This window comes from Mobula birostris, chromosome 31 (genome assembly GCF_030028105.1).
Source record: "Mobula birostris isolate sMobBir1 chromosome 31, sMobBir1.hap1, whole genome shotgun sequence".
Lineage (NCBI taxonomy): Eukaryota > Metazoa > Chordata > Chondrichthyes > Myliobatiformes > Myliobatidae > Mobula > Mobula birostris.
In genome coordinates this window covers 14753963-14775286 of record NC_092400.1, presented here as the reverse complement: position 1 = coordinate 14775286, position 21324 = coordinate 14753963, and the positions used below count along the sequence as shown (strand labels likewise).

Here is a 21324-nt window from a genome sequence, read left to right as displayed (position 1 = left end):
TTCGGTCATAGTTTCTGAAAGCTATTTTTCATGGGAGAATAAATGAAGCAACAATGCTGATAGGCTATATCACTACGCCCAGAGCAGCCAAGATGGCAACAGTGGGGTAAACAGTAACAGAAATATGAATTTGTTTCTAAGAGTGGGGAAGAAAAATATGGGAGGAGTTGAACAAATGTTGTCGAGAATTATTTTTAAATTGAACATTGAATAAGTCATTAAGTATTCAATAAATTAAGCAGTATATCAACTGATTAGCCCAATAAATCAAAAACTAACTCGCTCAGAAAACTGGACATCAGTGAAATGTTTCTTTACTTACTGAAGTCTTAAAAACAAAAAGAAAAAAAAAAAGACATCTTTCATAAACTTTAATGCTGAAAAGGAAGCCAAGGAATATCTTTATCAGATTTAGAAAATATTACCTAGTTCTCAACACCACCAATGAGTTGCAATGGATATCACTCATGGAGGATTCCTAATATGTTTACTTTCAAAGGCCTTCTATGCTTGGCAAGCAAAATTCAAACAGAAGTGGCTGATTCATCTGAATTAGTGTGATGACAGGTCACAGTGCAAAGTGGTACAGGGATATTTACACTTTGTTTTCCCATAAATTTGCATTGCATGTTCAAATGCGCTTTTAAAAGTACGTTTTCATATATATTAACTTTGTGAATCTTTTGTCACCTGTAGACAACACTCGGAATTCTTTTCCATGATCTAAAGTTTCCAACGCTTTCAAGCTCTTTATCAGTTAGCCAAGCTGGTACAAGTAATTGCTGTGGGTAACTGGCACATAATCTGCAATTCAAAGCAGAATACTGTTTAACAATCCTTGTCATTTCAATCATCAGTGAGAACATTCAACATGTAAAAAGTAACAAAACAGCTTAATATATTGTAGTAAAAGGATGTCAAAACCATTCATCTTTGAGGCTGATTTTGCTGAACAATAACGGCCAGGGCCTAATGACAGGCTTTCTCACCAGGTCAGAACAATCCTCACCACAAAATGGCTAAAACCAAGACTTGGCATCCAACAAAGAAATCCTTGGGTCAAAGTGGTTAAGACTTTGAATGCCCAAGCATTCCTGACAATTAAACTGCATTCAAAAAACCTAATTAAATATAGTTTAAGCAATTTGAAAATAAAAAGTCATCCCAAAACTAAATAAAGTATCAAACAATTAAACATGTCCATTAATTTGCTCTCTCACATAATCATAAATACTTCTTTCAAATCAATGGTTCATGAATGATCCATCAGGGTTATCCAAGTATGCTGTCAGATTGCCCAGCTCAAATGTTCAGGAATCAACACATTTCCATTTGCCTTATGGACTTCAAAACAACATCCAGCGGTGAAGGGCAGTCAGGAAATTACCAATACAATTGTGTTCCGTGGACCCTAGGTTGGGAATCCTTAGTTTAGCCTATACTTATTGCTGCTTCAGTGCAGCAGCTAGCACAATCACAGACCCCACTGACCTTGAACATTTTCTCTTCACCCTCTGGGCAGAATATACAAAATACTGAAAACACATATCACTAGGCTCAAGTAAACACGAGGAATTCTGCAGATGCTGGTGAACGCAGCAGGCCAGGCGGCATCTCTACGAAGAGGTACAGTCGACGTTTCGCGCTGAGACTCTTCGTCAGGGTCCTCGTCGACTGTACCTCTTCCTAGAGATGCTGCCTGGCCTACTGTGTTCACCAGCAACTTTGATGTGGGTCACTAGGCTCAAGGTCAGTTTCTATCCCACTGTTTCAGGATGTTTAAACTGACTTCTTCTATACAATGGACTCTTGGCCTCCCAATCAACCTCCTTGTGATTTTGCACTTTACTCTGAATTGTACTCTTAGTAGCTTTTACACTTCATTCTGCACCATTGTTTTAACTTATTCCAGTTCAATGCATGATGTAATGCTTTGATCTGTATAAGCAGTATGCATTGTACATGTGACAAGTTGGAGGAACAATCCAAATAACAAAAAATGATTTTATGCCTATCAAACAACCAAGAAAATACAAAGAATACAGAGACATTTAATAGTGTAGCACAAATATAAAATGTCAAAACTGATAAAGGCCATAGATACATTTCAAAAAAACCCAAATATTCTTAAGGACCCATCAACTCTTAAGTACAAAATTGAAGAATATGCAGTTTGCTGAAGAGCAAGTTTTGCTATATTAAGACATTGTGTACTCTAACAATTACTGACATACAGCAAATTTTCCACTTGATTCACTGCAATTAAAAAATCATCAACATCTTAACTTTATCAGATTTGAAGTTCATTAAGATGTTCAAAAATGATACTAATTTTCATTACAAATATTAAGAAATGAGAAATCAGAGCCAAACTGAACCACAGCACACAATTCTGGATACAAATATACATGCTCATCTGGCCAAGACTGAAGGTCAGAAGATTAACAACTAATAAATACCACCAACAAGAAATTACTGCAAGTCTTACTTGTATTTATCATTGATATTTGTGATCCGCCATGCATTTTTCATATCAAAACACATTCGTTCCACTTCATTTTTAAATCTTGAAACAACATGCTCACCTGAAAAGATAAATATTTTAGGAATAGTTACAAGTGGTTTGTTCTTTATAAAGACAAGTAGAGGTACATTTCTGAAATGTGATGTTTTTGGCTGCAGAGGCACTTTTATTCTTAGTTTGCGCTCATGAACGCCAACAAGTTTTTTTGGAAAGGAATATATCCAGCAAGGCGTACTTCTTGTCAGACAATTTCTCAAATGGGATTGTCAATCTTTGAAAATCTCCCTTATATGCACTCCCTACTTGATTGAAAGAAACCTTTTTTGGTACAAAGTTTTAAGGAAAATATATGAAGAAAGTAAAACATTAACAATACCTGGTCGACACAGGTCTCCATGTTGCTCTTTTTCACTGGCATATACATCCATACACCAAGCATGGTAAGCAAAGGCAAAAAGGTCTTCTATCTTTGTAGGAGGTCGTATAGCATTATTCAAACGCTTTACCCACTCTTGACATTGCTCGAAGGTAGAAAACTGACACCTGTTTTGATGTTTTTGTTTTTAAAAAGAGAAAACAGTTTTTCAAAATCTGTATTACTGGCTTGTTTCAGTCCACTTGTGATCTGATTATGCTGCTCGAACGTCATGCTGCATCAGCTTGTATTGGCCCTAGGAGAGCCACATCGGTCTGCATCAATTAGATTTCGGTCAATGGGGAATGTGAACAATCTATTATGAAGGCAGATTTCCTGAAGAATCCAGGCAAATAGTCATTGAAGCCTTGCCCACTTTAGGATGAACATAAAGTACCCAATAACTTGGTCAAAATTCTTGTCTCCAGTCTGCAGCAATTTTATGGCTTTAATTACCTCAACTTCACATGAAAAGGATTTGAATTTTACAACTTTTATAAAGACCAGTTGTGTCAGTGAGTCCTGAAAATGTGTAGTATTAGACACAAGATAAAAATATGTAAAACCTAATTTTGTACCTGATAACTTTGCAATCTTTACAAGTCAAATGAAGCTGGAACATTTCACGGCATTCAACACTTTCAATCAGTTGCAAAGGAACCTGTAACAAAGCACCAGAGAAAATGAGGCAATTTTACAAATATTTGATATGGATACTGTAAAGATAACAGTGCTAAGTACATCTATATTTTAAGTCTCAAGTTTATGAGGAGAGTGGAAATGATAAACCTTTAGTGGTAAACTGTCAGTGCAAAGCCAGTCCTGTACTGAAATGATGAACTAACAATTTAATAGTTTTTGCATTACATTTCAAAATGTGCTGGAAAATACCCTATGTAGCAATGGCCTATTGAAGTTCAATGGAGGCTTAGTTCCATTAAGTCATGGAGTCATAGCACAGAAACAGGCTCTTGTGCCTCCACATCATTTAATAACCTATATTAGTAACATTTACCCACATTGGGCCCATAGCCTTGCATGTCTTGTCAATTCAAGTCTTGTCTAGATAATTTTTTTACAGGTTATGAGATTACCTGCATCATCACCTCCTTTAGCAGAATTTTCTCGTTTCCAAATACACTTTGCACTTTGAACATCTTATAAGATGTTCTCTTGTTTAAGGCACTCACTACAAGGGGAAAAAATTCTTATCAGCTATCCTGCTCAGTTTTGTATACCTCTTACGGGTCACGTCTCAGTGTCCTCACTCCAGGGGAAACAAACACAGCCCATCCAATCTCTCCTTATAACCAAAATGCCAGTCCAACCAACATTCTGGTGAATACTCTCTGCACCCTCTCCAGAACACTAACATCTTTCCTAATAGTGTGGTGAACAGGGTTACACACAACACACAAGGTAATGTCAAACAAGGGTTTTATAAATTTGTAACATGATAGCCTCGCTCTTGTATTCTACAAGAAGTGATAAATTCTATATACCCTTCTCACCATCTTATTTATCTCTGCTAGATGAATCTATGGACTTGTATCCCCAAAGGTCATCAATGCCTCCTAGGAACAACCATTCACAGAGCACGTGCTATGATTATTTGACCTTCCAAAATGTAGGACATTACACTGGTCAGGATTAAATTCCAACTGCTATTGCTCCACTAATTTGGTTATCTGCAAACATTGTCATCAGCAAACTCAAAGATTATATCACCTACACAAGTGTCCAAGTCAATAAAGAATATCACAAACATCAAGGACCCCAGTTCCTATCCTTGTGGTACACATCAATAGTTACAGATTTCCAATCAGAAAAGTAACCCTTCATCTTCTGTTACTAAACTAAATTTGGAACCAATTTGCCACCTAGCCTTGGATCCCATGGATTCTAAGCTTCTGGACAATGCTTATGCTTTGGTCCCTTCCCTTGGTTATATCTCCAAATTAACATTATAAGATTTAAATAAATTTCTCTGTAATATGAATGTTCACATGCATATTACAGAATTACATAGATCCAGCATGGATCCTCAAGCCATTCTCCTCCCCACCTGTGGGTAGCTGGGTCCTTAATCCCATTCTCTGCTCTTTGGAATTCAACCTGCAATCCACTCTGCTTTGTAGCCCTGACACTGAATTATCTAGTGTTCATTTGTTTTTTTTCAGGGCACAAATTAAAGACCTTTTGAAAATCTGATTGAATTACATCAACTTTATAATCACTGCCTCCTCTCTGTATTTCTTCAAAAAACTCAAGAAACTGGGTAAGCACGATATTATCTTTTGAAATCCAAGTTGACTATTATTTTTCAGCTTCCTTCCTACTTCATAACTTAATCACAGGCACAACTCTCCCCACCAGAGGGCATCTTCAAGATGTGGTGCCTGGAGTAGTAGGCATCCATCATCAAGAACCATATTCTCCAGGAGATGCACTCTTGTCATTACCATCATCAGGGAGGAGGTACAGAAGCCTGAAGACCTACATTCAACGAGTTCGAACAGTTTCTTCCCCCACACGAGACGTTTTCAACTTTTTTAAAAAATATATAAACACCATGGACCAATACCATTAAGCAAGGGGTCCATGAACCACAGACTGGGAACCCTTTTCCTACACAAACAGATTTCTGAATGGTCCATGAACACTATCTAACTGGTTGCATTACCATCTGGTATGGAAGGGCCACTGCACACGATCAGACAAAGTTTAAGTTGTAAACCCTGCAAGCGCTATCATGGGCACTTTCAAAAGGCAATGCCTCAAAAAGGCAGCATCCATCATTAAGGACCCCATCACCCAGGGCATACTTCCTTCTCATTGCCACCATCAGGTCGGTAGTATAGAAGCTTGAAGACACTCAACGATTCAGGAACAGCTTATTCCCCTCTGCCATCAGATTTTTGATGAGACATTGAATTTACGAACACTGCCTCAGTATTTTTTCCTTCTCTCTTTTTGCACTACTCAGTTAATTTAAAATTTTAACATATATACTTAAATGTAATTTATAGTTTGTAATGCATTGTAATATACTGCTGCCCTAAAACACATTTTACAACATATCCCAGCAATATTAAACTTTCTGATTATTGCTTTTTCCTACTACATTGTAATTTATAGTAATTGTGTCTTTGCACTGTACTGCTGCCACAAAATAAATTTCTTGACATAAAAATCGTGATAACAAACTCATTTTGATTCCCATTTTTAAGCAAAAATGTACATTAATGGGCAAACTCAAATAATGTCAAATCCAAAACCATCTTACAAATAACAAAAGTCTGCAGATGCTGGAAATCCAAGCGACACACACAAAATGCTGGAGGAATTCAAGCAGGCCAGGTAGCATCAATGGAAAAAGAGAGTACAGTTGATGTTTCGGGCTGAGACCCTACGGAAGGATCTCGACCCGAAACGTCGATTGTATCCTTTTCCATAGATGCTGACTGGCCTGCTGAGTTCTTCCAGCATTTTGTATTGCTTATGAATAACAAAGCCTCTTTAAATAAGTACTCCAAATGTTAAAATCTTTAATATTAATACCTTTACTAGATCAGTTTCCTTTTAAATGTATGCTCAAATTCTGACAGTGAAGTTTTACATTTGCTTACCTGTGTTCTAGGTATTCCATTATAAATTTCTAACCTACACTTAGAATTGAAATTGCCATGCTAATAATATTGAAGAGCAGCTTTTCAGAATACCATCTAAAAAAAAAAAAAAATGCAACTTTAAATGGACAATCTCTAACGTCAGCCAGGATGTGGGAAGTACATACAATGTGCCTATTTCAAATTAAATTTTGCCCTTAAACCTACTTCATCTGAAGCGCTTTACTCAAATTCATGTAAAGCTACAGAATGGAACAACATTAATATATCAGGTGGTATAGAAGGTCCAAGTAATGCAACAGTAACAAAGTTAGAAGTATTACAGAGTTGGCCAAGGTTTTAAAGCACTTACAAGAGCCAGCATATTACAGCCAATTAATTGGGCATGCTCTTCCCATGGCTAAATGCCTTCTACTAAATTGCTGGCTGTGTACTAAAGGATTTTGTCTGAATTTTTGCATACACGTTAGATAATTCTAACAGTTTAGCCTACAGTAAATTATACATGAAGCTTTATCATGAAGTTAAAAAAGTGTTCTCTAGTGCATTTAAATCAATGCAGTAATAATTGCACTGCTATTATTTGTACCAAACACATTATTACAAGAAAATTAAACACCACCTATTACTCAGGTATACTGGAGGTGTTAGTGATCATTCAGTTAGATCACAGATACAAAAACTAGTCAACAGGACTAACACAACATTGACCTTCATTTCTAGAGGGGTGGAATTTAAGCTATAGCTACAAAAGTCCAATTCAACTTGCCTCATTGCTCCCTATGCGACTCCCTTGTCCTATGCAGGTTGGGAGACCGTTTCGCTGAACACCTACGCTCTGTCCGCCAGAAAAAGCAAGATCTCCTAATGGCCACACATTTTAATTCCACGTCCCATTCCCATTCTGATATGTCTATCCACGGCCTCCTCTACTGTCAAGATGAAGCCATACTCAGGTTGGAGGAACACCACCTTATATTCCGTCTGGGTAGCCTCCAACCTGATGGCATGAATATTGACTTCTCTAACTTCTGTTAATGCCCCTCCTCCCCTTCACATCCCATCCCTTATTTTTTTTTTAATATATTTTTTATCCCCCCCCCTTTTCCCCTCTCTTTCTCTTTGTCCCTCTCACTATAACTCCTTGCCTGCTCTCCACCCTCCAGGTTCCCCTCCTCCCTTCTCTTTCTCCCCAGGCTTCCCATCCCATGATCGTTTCCCTTCTCCAGCTCTTAGATCCACTCGTCCCCTCCTGTCTTCTCCTAGCATTTTGATCTCCCCCTCCCACTTTCAAATCTCTTACTATCTCTTCTTTCAATTAGTCCTAATGAAGGGTCCCGGCCCGAAACGTCGACTGTACCTCTTCCTATAGATGCTGCCTGACCTGCTGCGTTCCACCAGCATTTTTTGTGTGTGTCGCCTCATTGGTTCCACTATTGATCTAACAGCTGAATTCTGGGGGCTAGGGGAGGGTTACTACCTCTGATAAAAAGCAAACATTTTTTCCCCCACGAAGTACAGTATAAAGGAACTCGAGTAAAACTGAAATCAATGGGCATCATGAAGCAGCATTTCAATAATGATGCAAACATGCCCCATGGCTCACCAATTTTGCACTAGACATCAAGTATCCATTTACACCAATCCTAACGTATTCTTCCCACATTCCCTCCAACAAAATGCAGATTCTACCACTCCATTTAGGGTAGGGATTCCCAACCTTTTTAATGCCATGGGGCCTTGCCAATAAGCAATGATCTGTGGACCCCAGGTTGGAAACCCCTGGTTTAGGGTGACCAACTAACCTAGTGATCTGCACGTCCTCAGAACATGGGAGGAAGCTGAAGTAAATTGAGGAAAGCGAGAGGTCTCAGAGACAACGTGTATATTCCACACAGACATTATCAGAAATCAGGATTAAACCCAAGCCAATGGAGGTGCAAGGCAGCTTTGCTCACATTGGGAGTCATACTTAATACAAAGGAAGATGGCTATGGTTGTTAAAAATCACTACAGCCAGAACATCAACTAAAGCAGCCATACAAATGTGATGGCTCAAAGGCAGATCAGAGGCCGAGCACCCTGAGGCTAGTAATCCAATGCCAACCTAAACCCACAGCAAATGGAGCAGAGTCCATTTGCTTGAATGAGTGCAGTTCCAATTCAAGGAACTCAACTCCATCCAGCACAAAGCTGTTTACTTGAAAAGATGTGCACTTAATTAACAACCCATGCAGCATCCTTTAACAATCTCTGTCCATGACAGCTATACCGTAGTTGCAGAATGCGTCATCTAGAAAATGTATGTCTCCTGAGTCTAACAACTCAGCACCCGAGAAGGCAACACCAGAATTTAGATTCCCTTTCAAATTACATGTCCTGACCACAAAATATATCCTTCACACATCATAGACTAGAATTAGTGAGATCATTGTAAGGACTACAACATTTCAAACATGTGGCTCATCACAAGCCTCAAGTGAAATTAGGGATTGACAACAAACATCTGCCTTATCAACAATGCCCACACTCCCCCAAAAAATAGATAAATACAATCCAGAACCTACTAATTAGTAGACCCAATGTACCATTATTTGTTATGTGGACAATTACTGATTTAATCCCATCTATTACTGTTGGACCCAGCTGGTGATCTCTTTGGAAACTCATCCGGCAGAAGGCAATGGCAAACCACTGCTGTAACTTGCCTCGTACGCAGTTCCCCACTACATCGGGGAGGCCTGGAGGGAAATTGTCCGCTAACCGGAGAGAATCCGGATGCGACGTACCTTTCCTATTACTGTTGCATATTTGACCCAAGTTCAAATGAACTTGCAATTGCAATTCTGTTACAAAAGAAAACGTTTTTAATAAGAGCTCAATGGGAATATTAATACTCACACTCAGACTTGCTACCCATTAAACAATGCAAATCTATTCAGATTTTACTTGGTTAAGCAAAAGTACTGTTGTGTCCACAGAACCTGCACTCCGACTGGTGTAGTTGAAGCCCATGTCTACCTGAAGACCCAGGAACAGGGCAACCTCTCCGAAAAGGACACTTGGCTCTCTTTCCTGTTACTGGTTAACTAGCTGATACATCGCAACAATCTACTTGTTTGGATGCATGGGAACCCTTTTGTCTGTCTAAAAGTTTCATGTTCATTTTTTTCCCCCTCCATGATATTTTTCCATTCAATATGTGATACAGGAATGATGATTTGGAAAAATAATGGGAATTGTTAAGCACAAACAATAAAAAAAGTAGGAATTTTGACCATGATTTAAAAAGAACCTATCAACAATTTTTGTAAATCTTGCAGAGTTCAGAAAATAAAAGGTAATTGATTTTAAAGTAGTACTTTCCACAGCCTCACGATCCCCTAAAACGTTCCACAACTATTTTGAAATGAAGGCACATCTACAATAAAATTAGTAGTGATTTAGACGGAATGAAGTGCTCTCAAACAGCGGTGAATTCAAAGGTCAGATCATCAACTCTTTTGGTGTTGCAGATTTAGAGATAAATATTGTTTGTGAGAATTGAAAAAACAAAAAAGGACCAGATGTGCTTCACATCATTTTTTAAATTAAGTTCCACTTACATTTGCCTTTGTGGAGAGAAAAAAAAGTGTCTCTAACACTACAGCGCCCCTTCATTACTGCAGTTGATTACTTGCGTAGTTGTAGGATATGAACTCAATGATGAGATTCAGCAGATCATTCAGTAATGGGACAGAAAGACCAAGATATTTCCACATTTGTTAACATTGTGGCCTGGTGTTTATATTCTGAGAGGGGTTGGGGGGGGGGGGGGGGGGAGAGAAGACTTGAAGACCCAATTTAAACCTCATGTCGTCATAAAAAAAAACTGCTGAGTAATGCTTGCATTAGCACTGATAAACAGGATTAGGAATGTTATCACAATTGAAATGGCTTGAAATACATAGCACAAAATCATCTCTTGGAAGAACCAGAGAATCTCCTCTAGAAATGCTTTACCACCTTACAGCGAGAAGGTACAATTAAAATCAAATATTGAGCTAATGAAGTGGGTGGACCAGGGTCTTTAATGTTAAATAGAAGCACTGTTATTCTGCTGTTCCAACAAAATATTATCACTTTAATCAGTATGTTGAATAGGCACAACCCATTTAAAACCAGCAACGTAGCCATACTAATCATGCATCATTAATTCAGAAATGCTGAGACAGGCAGTGTAAAAAGACAAGCAATTAATTCCCTAACTCAGACTGCCATCACTTCCAGCTTAAAATAGCTGCTGAAGTGAACATCTGGTACCAATAGAAGAAATATGAAATGAGATCATTTTGAAACTGTTCCAGATTCTTAGAAGGTTCATACTACTTTTAGAATGCTGTTAGAGGGGAAAAACAGCATTTCTTTCCACAAAAATTGAAGAGCATAAATTTCATCTATCTCAAATGTTAGCTGGGAAAGAAATAGTGCTATTTGAAGTCAAAAACAGTTTTTATTCAATGTATACCTAGCTTGGATTGAATCGTGGACAGTTTTTGGCTTCAGTTCAAGAAATGGGACATGTAGAAATACAAGTGTTAACATTACTTCAATAACTTTCAAAAACCAGATTTAACATAGTTTCAACCAGATACCAGTTGAGTATGTCCAATTTCCTGAAGCTTTGTTTTAACAAAAGTGACCTCAAAATAACTACTTAGAGCACAGGGGTTAGATGATGGAAATATTGAATGAGATGCAGAGAGCTCAATGCTTCTGAAACCCCGAGGCACTAAGGTTATGATAGTAGGGAATTTTAACTTTCCACATATTGACTGGGACTCCATTACTGTAAAAGGAAGTAAAGGTTGTCAAATGTATTCAGGAAAGTTTCCTTAATCAGTACACAGAAGTTCCAATCACAGTGCGCAATACTTGATGTCCTATTAAGGAATGATACAGGGTAGGAGACACTAGTTTCTGTAGGGGAAGTTTTGCATCTACTGATCAAAATGTCATTAGTGTCAAGGTAATTATAGAAAAGGATAGCTCTGGTGATCAAACAGATTCTAAACTGCAGAAAGGCCAATTTTGATGGTATCAGAAAAGATCTGGCAAGTGTGGATTGAGACAGGCTGTTTTCCAGCAAAGGTGTACTTAGTAAGTTGGAGGTCCTCAAAATGAAATTTTGAGAATACAAAGCTTATGTGCCTGACATAATAAAAAGCAAGGACAGCAATTTAGGAAACTTCGACTTGAGAGAAATTGAGGAGCTGGTTTTTAAAAAAAGGGAGGTGCATAGCAGGTATAGGAAGAAATGACGTACTTAAGGAGTACAAGAAATGCAAGCGAACACTTAAAGAAATCAGGAGGGCTAAAAGTAGTAATGAGGCTGCTCAACCAGACAAGGTGAAGGGGAATCCCAAGGTCTTGTACAGATATTATGAGCAAAAGGGTTGCAAGGGACAAAATTGGTCCTGTGGAAGATCAGAATGGTAATATAATGTGTGGAGCCAGAAGAGATGGGGGAGACCTTAAATGGATGTTTTTGCACCTGTATTTACTCAGGAGATAAACAAAGTCTAGAGAAGTAAGGAAAAGCAGCAGCAAGGTCATGGACCCTATACAGATTACAGAGGAGGAGATTTTGCTGTCTTGAAGCAATTAGAGTAGACAATTCCCTTGGGCCTGAAAAAGGGTGTTCCCTCAGACTCTGTAGGAGGCAAGTGCAGAAACTGCAGGAGCTCTGGCAGAGCTATTTAAATCATCCTTAGCAACAGGTGAAGTACAGGAGGATAGCTAATGTTGTTCTGCTGTTTAAGAAAGGCTAAGAATAAAGTAGGGAATGCTAGGCCAGTGAGCACGACATCAGCAGTGGGGATGTTATTAGAATTTTAAGGGACAGGATGAATAAGTATTTGGAAAGAAAGGGACACTTTGTTCCTGGTGTCTCAGAAAGGCAGCGTCCATTATTAAGGAACTCCAGCACCCAGGGCTCGTTCTTTTCTCACTGTTACCATCAGATAGGAGGTAAGCCTGAAGGCACACACTCAATGATTCAGGAACAGCTTCTTCCCCTCTGCCATCTGATTCCTAAATGGACATTGAAGTTTTGGACACTACATCACTTCAAAAAACAATTATATACAGTATTTGTTTTTGCATGTTTTTAAATCTATTCAATATATGCAATTGATTTACTTGTTTATTTATTTATTTTTTTCTCTGCTGATTGTGCATTGCACTGAACTGCTACTAAGGTAACAAATTTCACATCATATGCCGGGGATAATAAACCTGATTCTGATAGGTCGTGACTAACCAACCTTGTAGAGTTTTGAGGAAGTTACCAGGAAAATTGATGAAGGCAAGGCAGTGGATGTTGTCTCCATGGACTTGAGCAAGGCATTTGGCAAGGTCCCACATGGGAGGTTCGTCAAGAAGGTTCAATCACTTGGCATTCAAGATGAGGTAGCAAATTGGATTAGATATTGGCTATGCAGGGAAAGCCAGTGTGGTAGATGGTTGGCTCTCTTATTGGAGGCCTGTGACTAGTGGAGTGCTGCAGGGATCAGTGCTGGGTCCATTGTTGTTTGTCATCCATATCAACGACCTGTATGATAATGTGGTTAACTGGATCAGTAAATTTGCTGATGACACCAAGATTGGGGGTATAGTGGACAGAGACGAAGACCAAAGCTTGCAGCGGGATCTGAACCAGCTTGAAAAATAGGCTGAAAAATGGCAGATGTAATTTATTGCAGACAAATGTGAGCTGTTGCACTTTGGGAGGATCAACCTGGGTAAGTTTTACACTGTAGGGATAGGGCAGTGAGGAATGCAGTAGAACAAAGGGATCTGGGAATTCAGGTCCCTAGTTCATTGAAAGTAGCGTCACAGGTGAACAGGGTAATAAGAAAGCTTTTGGCATATTGGCCTTCATTGAAGAAAGTATGAGTACAGGAGTTGTGATGATATGTTGAAATTGTACAAGATGTTGGTGAGGCCCAATTTGGAATACTGCGAGCAGTTTTGGTCACCTACCTGTAGGAAAGAAGTAAATAAGATGAATAGAGTACAGAGAAAATTTACAAGGATGTTGCCAGGACTGGAGGACCTGCGTTAAAAGGAAATATTGAATAGGTTAAAACTTTTCCCCCTAGAATGTAGAAGATTGAGGGGAGATTTGATTGAGGTTTACAAAATTATGAGGGGTATCGAGAAGGTAGACGCAAGCAGGCTTTTTCCCCAATGAGGTTGGGCAACACTACACAGAGGTCATGGGTTAAACATGAAAGGTGAAATGCTCAGGGAAAAAGTAGGGGAAACTTCTTCAGAGGGTCTTGGGAGTGTGGAACAAGCTGCTAATCCAAGTGGTGGATGCAATTTCAATGTTTAAGAGAAGCTTGGATAGATACATGAATGGAGGTTGATGGGACTAGGCAGTTTAAATGGTTCAGCAAGAACTAGAAGGGTCAAACAGCATGTTTTTATAGTGTAGTTTTCTACGACCATGACTGAAAATAAGTTAAAGGCAAAGACAGAACGTGAAAGAAAAAATTGTTAAGTGAAAGTGAATCTAAAAATGTTATACAAATGAATTAAGGGGGAAGAGAAAAAATGGATCTATAGAAATCAAAGATTGTGGGTAAAACACAAAACATTATAACAATTCAAAGAGAAAAAGTATTAAGCAGATTAGTATCTTTTAAAATAAAAATATTGCTAAGCCAGATAAAAATACATTTCAAATGATATAGGAGCATCAGTTCAAACTGAAGAAAATTTGGTATCACTTTCCAATCATCCTTGGGTTACAGGCTGAATGACTGGACATGCCAATATGGTGGCATCGATTAAGTGTGAGAACTGGGTTTAAAAAAAAAAAAAAGAGCAATTTGGATCTGGAAAGGAGAGCAGAAAATCAGGGTAGGCATTTTATTAAAAATTATCTGAAGGCCATTATTCAGAAAGGCACAGATTAAACATGGGATTTGCGAAGGAGTAGGGGATCATGGCTGACATTTAATAATTATGCAGTGGTGGTAGAAAGTCAACGGTGCCATGTTCAATAAACTACTCCTCCTTCTTTCAAATATGATTCTAGAACTAAGCTGCATGCATTTGGAACCTGTGATTTACATTTTGATGGTGTGCTTTTGGGCTGATTGAGCAATCTGACACGTAGTTGTCGCTGAAGGAGTTCAGTGAGGTTTGGAGCAGAGTGTGTGGCCTGGAGGGACTCAATTTCTCGCCGATCAAATCAATGAGAAGTCAACGAGGATGAGAGCAGAAGTGAGTGGGTGTTCAGGGCAGACTGGTCTCTGTCTCTCTCTCGTCACTGCTGCTGGAATCTTGGGTCTTGGACAATGTTTCAGCGTGTTTGCAGACTAGACTCTGCAGTTCGTGTTATGCATTTCTGGTTATTTCTTTTTTATTTGCTCTTTTGTGCAATTTTGATCAGGGTAGATTAACTCTGAGGCTTACAGGCAACGAACAATAGTGTTAAATTAAACTGAACAGAACTAACCTGAATATTCCTAAACTGTTTCAAGGACTCTGGTTTGATGTTTTATATTCTGTGTGCTTTTCGCTCTTTATTGCCATTTGCGCAATTTATTCTTTTTTGCGCATTGGATGTTTGATGTTTTCTCTGAACAGGTTCCATGGTGTTTCTTTGTTTCGTGGCTCTCTACAGGAAGACGAATCTCCGGGTGTATAGTGCATACATACTTTGATAATAATGTACTCTGAGTATTTTAAGTGGCCCACATACATTTGGTCAAGTGTTGGCATGACATGGATTGGCAGATTAATCAGCAAATTTGAAGCCTATAGTAGTGAAGGGAATAGGGCACGTTAGATCCAAGCTGGTTCACCGTCAGAAAACAAAGAACAATTAAGCATGTTTGATAATAGGGCATTTATTTGGAACATGATTCAGAAGAGCTCTTGCACTGAAATCTCAATTTGAACTTAAATGGAGGAGACATATTTAAGAGGCTTGTAGATGAAATAAAAATGTGCAACAATTGTCTATGTGGTCAACATTAAAGAGAAATCTACAAACCGTAGCAAAATACTAGTGCAATAAAATAGCAAACATAATTCAGTCTGGAGGCTGAAGTAATGCATTCTATGGAGAACAATGAATACTAAAAACACAGTTGGATACTGAAAAATAAAGAAATATTGGGATTTTCAAATGAATTTCTACAGGTCACTGGAAGTGGAAAGGCAGGTAGATTAGTGGTCAAGCATTTAGAATATTTTCTTCATTAGTGACAGTACATAAGTCAAATGAAGTCACACTAAAAACTGTATATATTAGCCAGGTATTCGATCAAATGTTATAGAATATCACAAAAGATGTGTTAAGAGTAGCGAGGCTACTGAAGAAATTAGTGAAGATGTAGCAGGGCTGGAATTTAGTTATGGGCAAATATCAGCTAGACTGGGGTTTAGTTTAGAACATAGTAGATCAAGCTGAGACTTATTCAAAGCAGCAAGTGGTAAAAGTGGTTAAGCATCTGTCACTGATGAAATTGAGCAACTTTAAACACCTTGTAATACCAAAGCATGTTTCTAGTCTGATTTATCTTAGAGAATAAGGCCCCATTACTAAAAGGTCTACTTTGGGCAATGTTTCAGAAAGTTCAAATACTCATTATTGTATAATGCTAGGGTAAAACCACACTTAAAAGACAAAGCATGCAAGAACTACAATGCCACAATGCACTGACAGCATTCTGTTTCAACATGTCCATCAATGATGCTAGGATAAGAAAAAATGTATTATACTTACTGTCAGTTCACAAAAGGTATTTTGATAAATACTCTGCGCAGGAAACCAAAAAAAAAAACTGTTTTTCCTCCATAAGCCATAAACAGATTTTTTTGCTTGGAGTAATGGAAACAATTCTTTAATTATGTACATAAACAATAATAAACTTTTGTTTTTCTTAAGATGTCCATGAATTAATGTGCATGCAAAGTTGACAAACAATATTTTCAGAATTCTATAGAGCCTGAACTTCCAAGTCTCTGGAAGTTCTAACATTTTAAATCCAGAGCACGTAATTGATCCCCTTCTGTACAAAGGCACCAATAAAAACAAACTTGTTAAATAAAAACACATTGGGAAAATTACATGAGTATACTTGTGGTGGGGGGGAGGGGGAGGGAGAAAAGAGAGTTCAAAATTAACCAAAATTAACAGCAGTGTCAGCCTTAATATAATAATCTAGTTATCCTGTCAACCTCTAACTCAGCGATTTCTTTTGTTTACTAACAGAGCTCAGGAATTCACAATTCTACCTGCTTTGCTACATTGGAATAGGATGATGTAAATCTGCTTTGGTTTTATAATGAAAATGCAAACACTTATCTTCATACTATCTTGATTCAACTGGAATTAAATTGTAGAAAAATAGGGATAAAAGATAGAGAACAATGTGTGCAAAGGAAAAGAATATTAGAAGGCTAGCACACACAAAGATAAAGGTGGAAGCAGTAGAGTGAGTAGTTGTTTTTTTGGGAGGGAAAGATAAGCACAAAGAGTGCCATTGTGAAATAAGAAAACCAAACATATCAAGATGACAGGGTGATTACTGAATGCTCAAGGGTAGGGTAAATCCTTGGAAAGAAGGTTGCAGTAAAGTGGTTGTATCAAAGATGCATGTGGAGATGGGAGACAGGAATGAAGAGCACAAGTGAGGTAGGTTCTATGCTCCAAGATTATGGGAAGTGTCAAACACAATGGAGATAAGGTTACAGCTTTTAATCACGTTAAGCTGATTCTAAAGAGAAATTAAACTTATTTATTACGCTTCTCATTCTAAAACTTTGATCAATTTGACTCAAATCTCCAAGCATTTGTACCTTGATCACTGTAAACTCAACAGTAGCAGCAGCAGACTCCTGCACCTTGGAATATACCTGTTACCATTCTCTGGTATCTCCTTACACCTGCTCTATGGCCTCTCACATAGATTGTTCAAAGAAAGCTCAAAAAAAATACCTACTTATCTTCCAACTAGACAATTAAGTTTTAAGAATGCAACATTAAATTCAATAATTACAAAGTTACCCATTCCCGCTTTTTATTTCTTTTCTAATTTCAGATTGATAGTTTCTTTCACTGATTTCAGATTGTATTTGTTATGTCCTATTTACATAATCAGTTACAGTTTCTTTACTAGCCATCATCACCCCTTTATCATTACCACCATTCATGTCAGTCTCCTTAGACTCACTATCAAGAGCTTCCCTTTTGATCACTTATTTCAAAACTAGTTTGGATGAAACATCAACTGTTTGTCTCAGTGTGCTGTAAAGCCTGAGTACTTCCAAAAGTTAATACCTTACTTGACTGATTATTTAAAAGGTTTTCAACACTTACATTCACAAGTGATTCCTTAAACTTGATGTGTAATCTATAATTAGACAAAGCAATAACTGCATCTTCAGCACGTCCTATGTATTCTGTACTTTCTCCATGAAGTTCTGGGAATGGAACCTAAAATAGTAAGTAATTGGTAAGCAATCATTAAGCAGCACAATAACTAAAATTCTGTTATAATTGTACCTGGTTTTATGGAAATTGGTTGTCATAATCTTGATTCAGCCACAAATACATTTAGTGCAGGGGTCCATTGGGAAATTTAAAAACAAAAAAAATGTACATCTACTCTAAAGCAACAGAACATATATACATGCATAAAATCTATTTTAACACAGTGACTGAGCATCTATTAAAGAAAATGGAGGAAAGCAGAGGCTACAATCTACTATTGCGGTTGATCATGTCAGGTACAATATACAAAACGTGAAATTCAACAAGGCCTCATTATACACAAAATATTTTCATTTATTGGGAAATTTTTACCTATAGTTGACAATAGAGAATCACGTAATAAAAGCCGTGATTACCATGAGGAAAATAAACCAAGTCATTAATGGAATAATTCAAATTGTGAAACTGCCAGTTGGTTCAGTCACATTTGTATGGCAACACTTTCACTTTAGTGACAGAGAGTTTGAAGTTCAAATGTTGCTTTGGAGAAGTGAACAAAACAGTTTGATTAACACTCAGTCATTGCAAGAATGTTCACCCAAGGCTGTTTTCTTTCAAAGTCAACTGAAGACCCCATCTACCTGCCCGGGTGGATCCAAGGGATTGTAAAGGAAATACTTTAAAGGAGGCAAATTCGCAATGGAGTCTTCTGTTATATGAAGACACATCAGCTAAAACAATCTATCCAGTTATTATGATACGGCTGTACATGGCATCCAGCACAGAACAAATTAAGTGCTGTTTTACAGCAGTGACTAAAACTTTGAAAGTACTTGAAATGGTTTGGGGTGAGAAAGTTAACTGCATGTCTCTCAGTTTAAAAAGTGATACAGCTATCCAAAGAACCAACAGGAGATCAGACATTTAGATGAACCTGGGATCTATCCTAGTACTACACTGGAATTAAAGCTAGCCAAGCAGATTAACAAAAATGAACATTTAATTTATAAACAGTCCACAATTTTTCCATTTGTACCTGGAGGTTTTCTTCTTCTCTAATTAGTTTTTTTCTAGGAAAGATTTGATTGGCTTGGATACATTCCAAACTATGTTGTCCGTCTTCATCCTAAAAAGGAGGGTTGGTTTCCTTTTTAGTCAAAGGGCACATTTATTTTTCATCAAATTAAAATAATTTCTCTTGTAAGATTTTATTTTCAACTATACATATACATCCTTATAACACCAGGTGATTTCTCAGAAAACAAAAGATTTAGAATGGATTAATTCTGGTACAGTTTGTGGTAATTTCAGATAAACAACAGCATCAGGTTATTTCACAAGGACAATCTACCTCAAATTATGCGCAATATCCTTTGAAACCAGCCACCTCTGACGGGTGCGTCTGTTCCAAGCTTTGCTAAGTTTGATGATGAGTAACACTAGTTCTTAAAAATGAACTGACAATCTATTCAACTGGACAAAATAATGTCTTGAATGTGGCTTGAATTAGTCATCTAGCTAATCTTGGATGCAAAACAGATGCAATTAAGTGGAAGATAGAAAAATGAATTGGTACTTTATTAAAACTTTTGTGCTAATTTGAAGCCATATGTAATGGTACACACTACACAATTATCAATTTTAATTATATTGTTTCATTGAATGTGTTAAAGTAGGGCATGCTACGATTGATAACTCATTGTTAATTTACACACTAATTATCAGTAGCATTAGACTGTTTTTCTTTATAAAAGTTATTTCATCTATCCTCAATGCAAATCTTTTCATCATATTTGACTACAAAACAGTTATTTGTAGAAACTGCCTCCAAATGAACTCAAATTTCCATTCATTAGCAGGAAAGGCTTATGAAGATGCTCCTAGAGGAATGGGTTATCGAGGGGATAAGCAGGTTGGACTTTATTCATTGAAGCAAGGGAGAATAAGGGGATAATCTCAAAGAGGTACATAAAATCTTGGGCGGCAAATGCACCATGGTTGGGGTAAGTCATGAACTAGGAAGGCATAGGTTTAATGCAAGAGGAAAGATTTAAAAAGGAAAGAGAAGGGTAACTTTTTCTCCCAGAGGCTGGTCGATATAATAGAATGAGCTGCCAGAAGAAGTGGTTGAAGCAGGTACAGATATGAAAAATGTAAGGTTGAAGGAACTGTTAAGATCTTACATCACAGAAACAAGCTCTTTGGCCAGCATGGACTGGTTGGCCCATAGATCTTGTTTCTGTACTGTATGATCCTAACATGTGATCCATATTTTATGATAGTGCAACAAAAGGTACTTGGCGCCAAATTAAAAGAAAACTCTCCACAATGATCATTTTGGCAGCACTTCCTCAATTTCACTGCAGGTTGCTGCCAATCAGGTCAACTGCTTTGCAGCCAAAGATAATCAAGAAAATTGGACAGGCTGCATACCAAAAAGGAAAAAGCACAATTTTTGGCTATGTTACAGAGCACTACAGCTGGAGTGAACACAAATAAATCAGGAACTCAAATATCCAAAACTTTTCCAAAAATAATTCAAAATCTTTGAATTTGAAATGTGAAATTACAGATGTATTAAATGTCTCAGATACATTTTTCTCAGGCTCAGTTTGCCAAACAGTAATTGTGTCTGAGTAAGCCTATGAAACCTCACTTAGATTTCCTGCAGTTAATCATACAATTTTCAGGGTATTTTACAGCAGTAATTTGAGTTCACTATGATGAAAATGTCTTAAACACCATCCCTGGAGCAATACTGTAACATTAATTACAGCTTTGGGATTTGCACATTAGACTTCCAAAGTTGCCATCTTCTTGAGACTAATAGCTGAAAACACCAATAATTCTAACACTACTTGTGTAAAATCCAAACTGTGTTTTGACAGAAGACAGCAAGTTTTCCTATATTTGCTACACAAGAAAATTGCAAAAGCATCCTGAAGTATGTAAACTATCAGATGTATTTCCCCTACTCAAACCTGGCTGCATTGGGCAATCAGTGGAGATAGTAAGAACATTTCAGAGACCTTACTTTCTTTTTGCTTTACACTTCTAAAATAAAACTAAGGCTTATTACAGGGTCAGAGTAATTATAGCATAGAAACAGGCCCTTCAGCTCAACTCACCTATGCTGATCAAGTTGTCTACCTGAAATGATTCCACTTGCCTGTGTTTGGCCCATATCCCTCTGAAGCTTTCCCCACCCACAAACCTGCCTAAAGTCTTTTTACATGTTGCAATCATCTCTAGCTCTACCAAT

General features: G+C 37.7%; 1 protein-coding gene across 10 annotated transcripts in view; it reads right to left on the bottom strand.

The window, feature by feature from the left end:
• mtmr3 (myotubularin related protein 3) overlaps positions 1 to 21324 on the bottom strand; it is an 81401-nt gene that overhangs the window by 26603 nt on the left and 33474 nt on the right. For 9 of the 10 annotated variants that reach the window (XR_011883721.1, XR_011883720.1, XM_072247899.1 and 6 more), the window contains 6 exons: positions 19099 to 19188; positions 17949 to 18065; positions 3518 to 3600; positions 2901 to 3067; positions 2489 to 2585; positions 691 to 804 (listed from right to left, as the gene is read on the bottom strand). Coding sequence is in view for 8 of the 10 variants with exons in the window: in XM_072247899.1 (XP_072104000.1) it covers positions 691 to 804; positions 2489 to 2585; positions 2901 to 3067; positions 3518 to 3600; positions 17949 to 18065; positions 19099 to 19188 (668 nt within the window). In the remaining 2 variants the exon portion in view is untranslated. The remainder of the gene's footprint in view (positions 1 to 690; positions 805 to 2488; positions 2586 to 2900; positions 3068 to 3517; positions 3601 to 17948; positions 18066 to 19098; positions 19189 to 21324) is intronic. The other variant, XM_072247902.1, reaches the window with a different exon arrangement.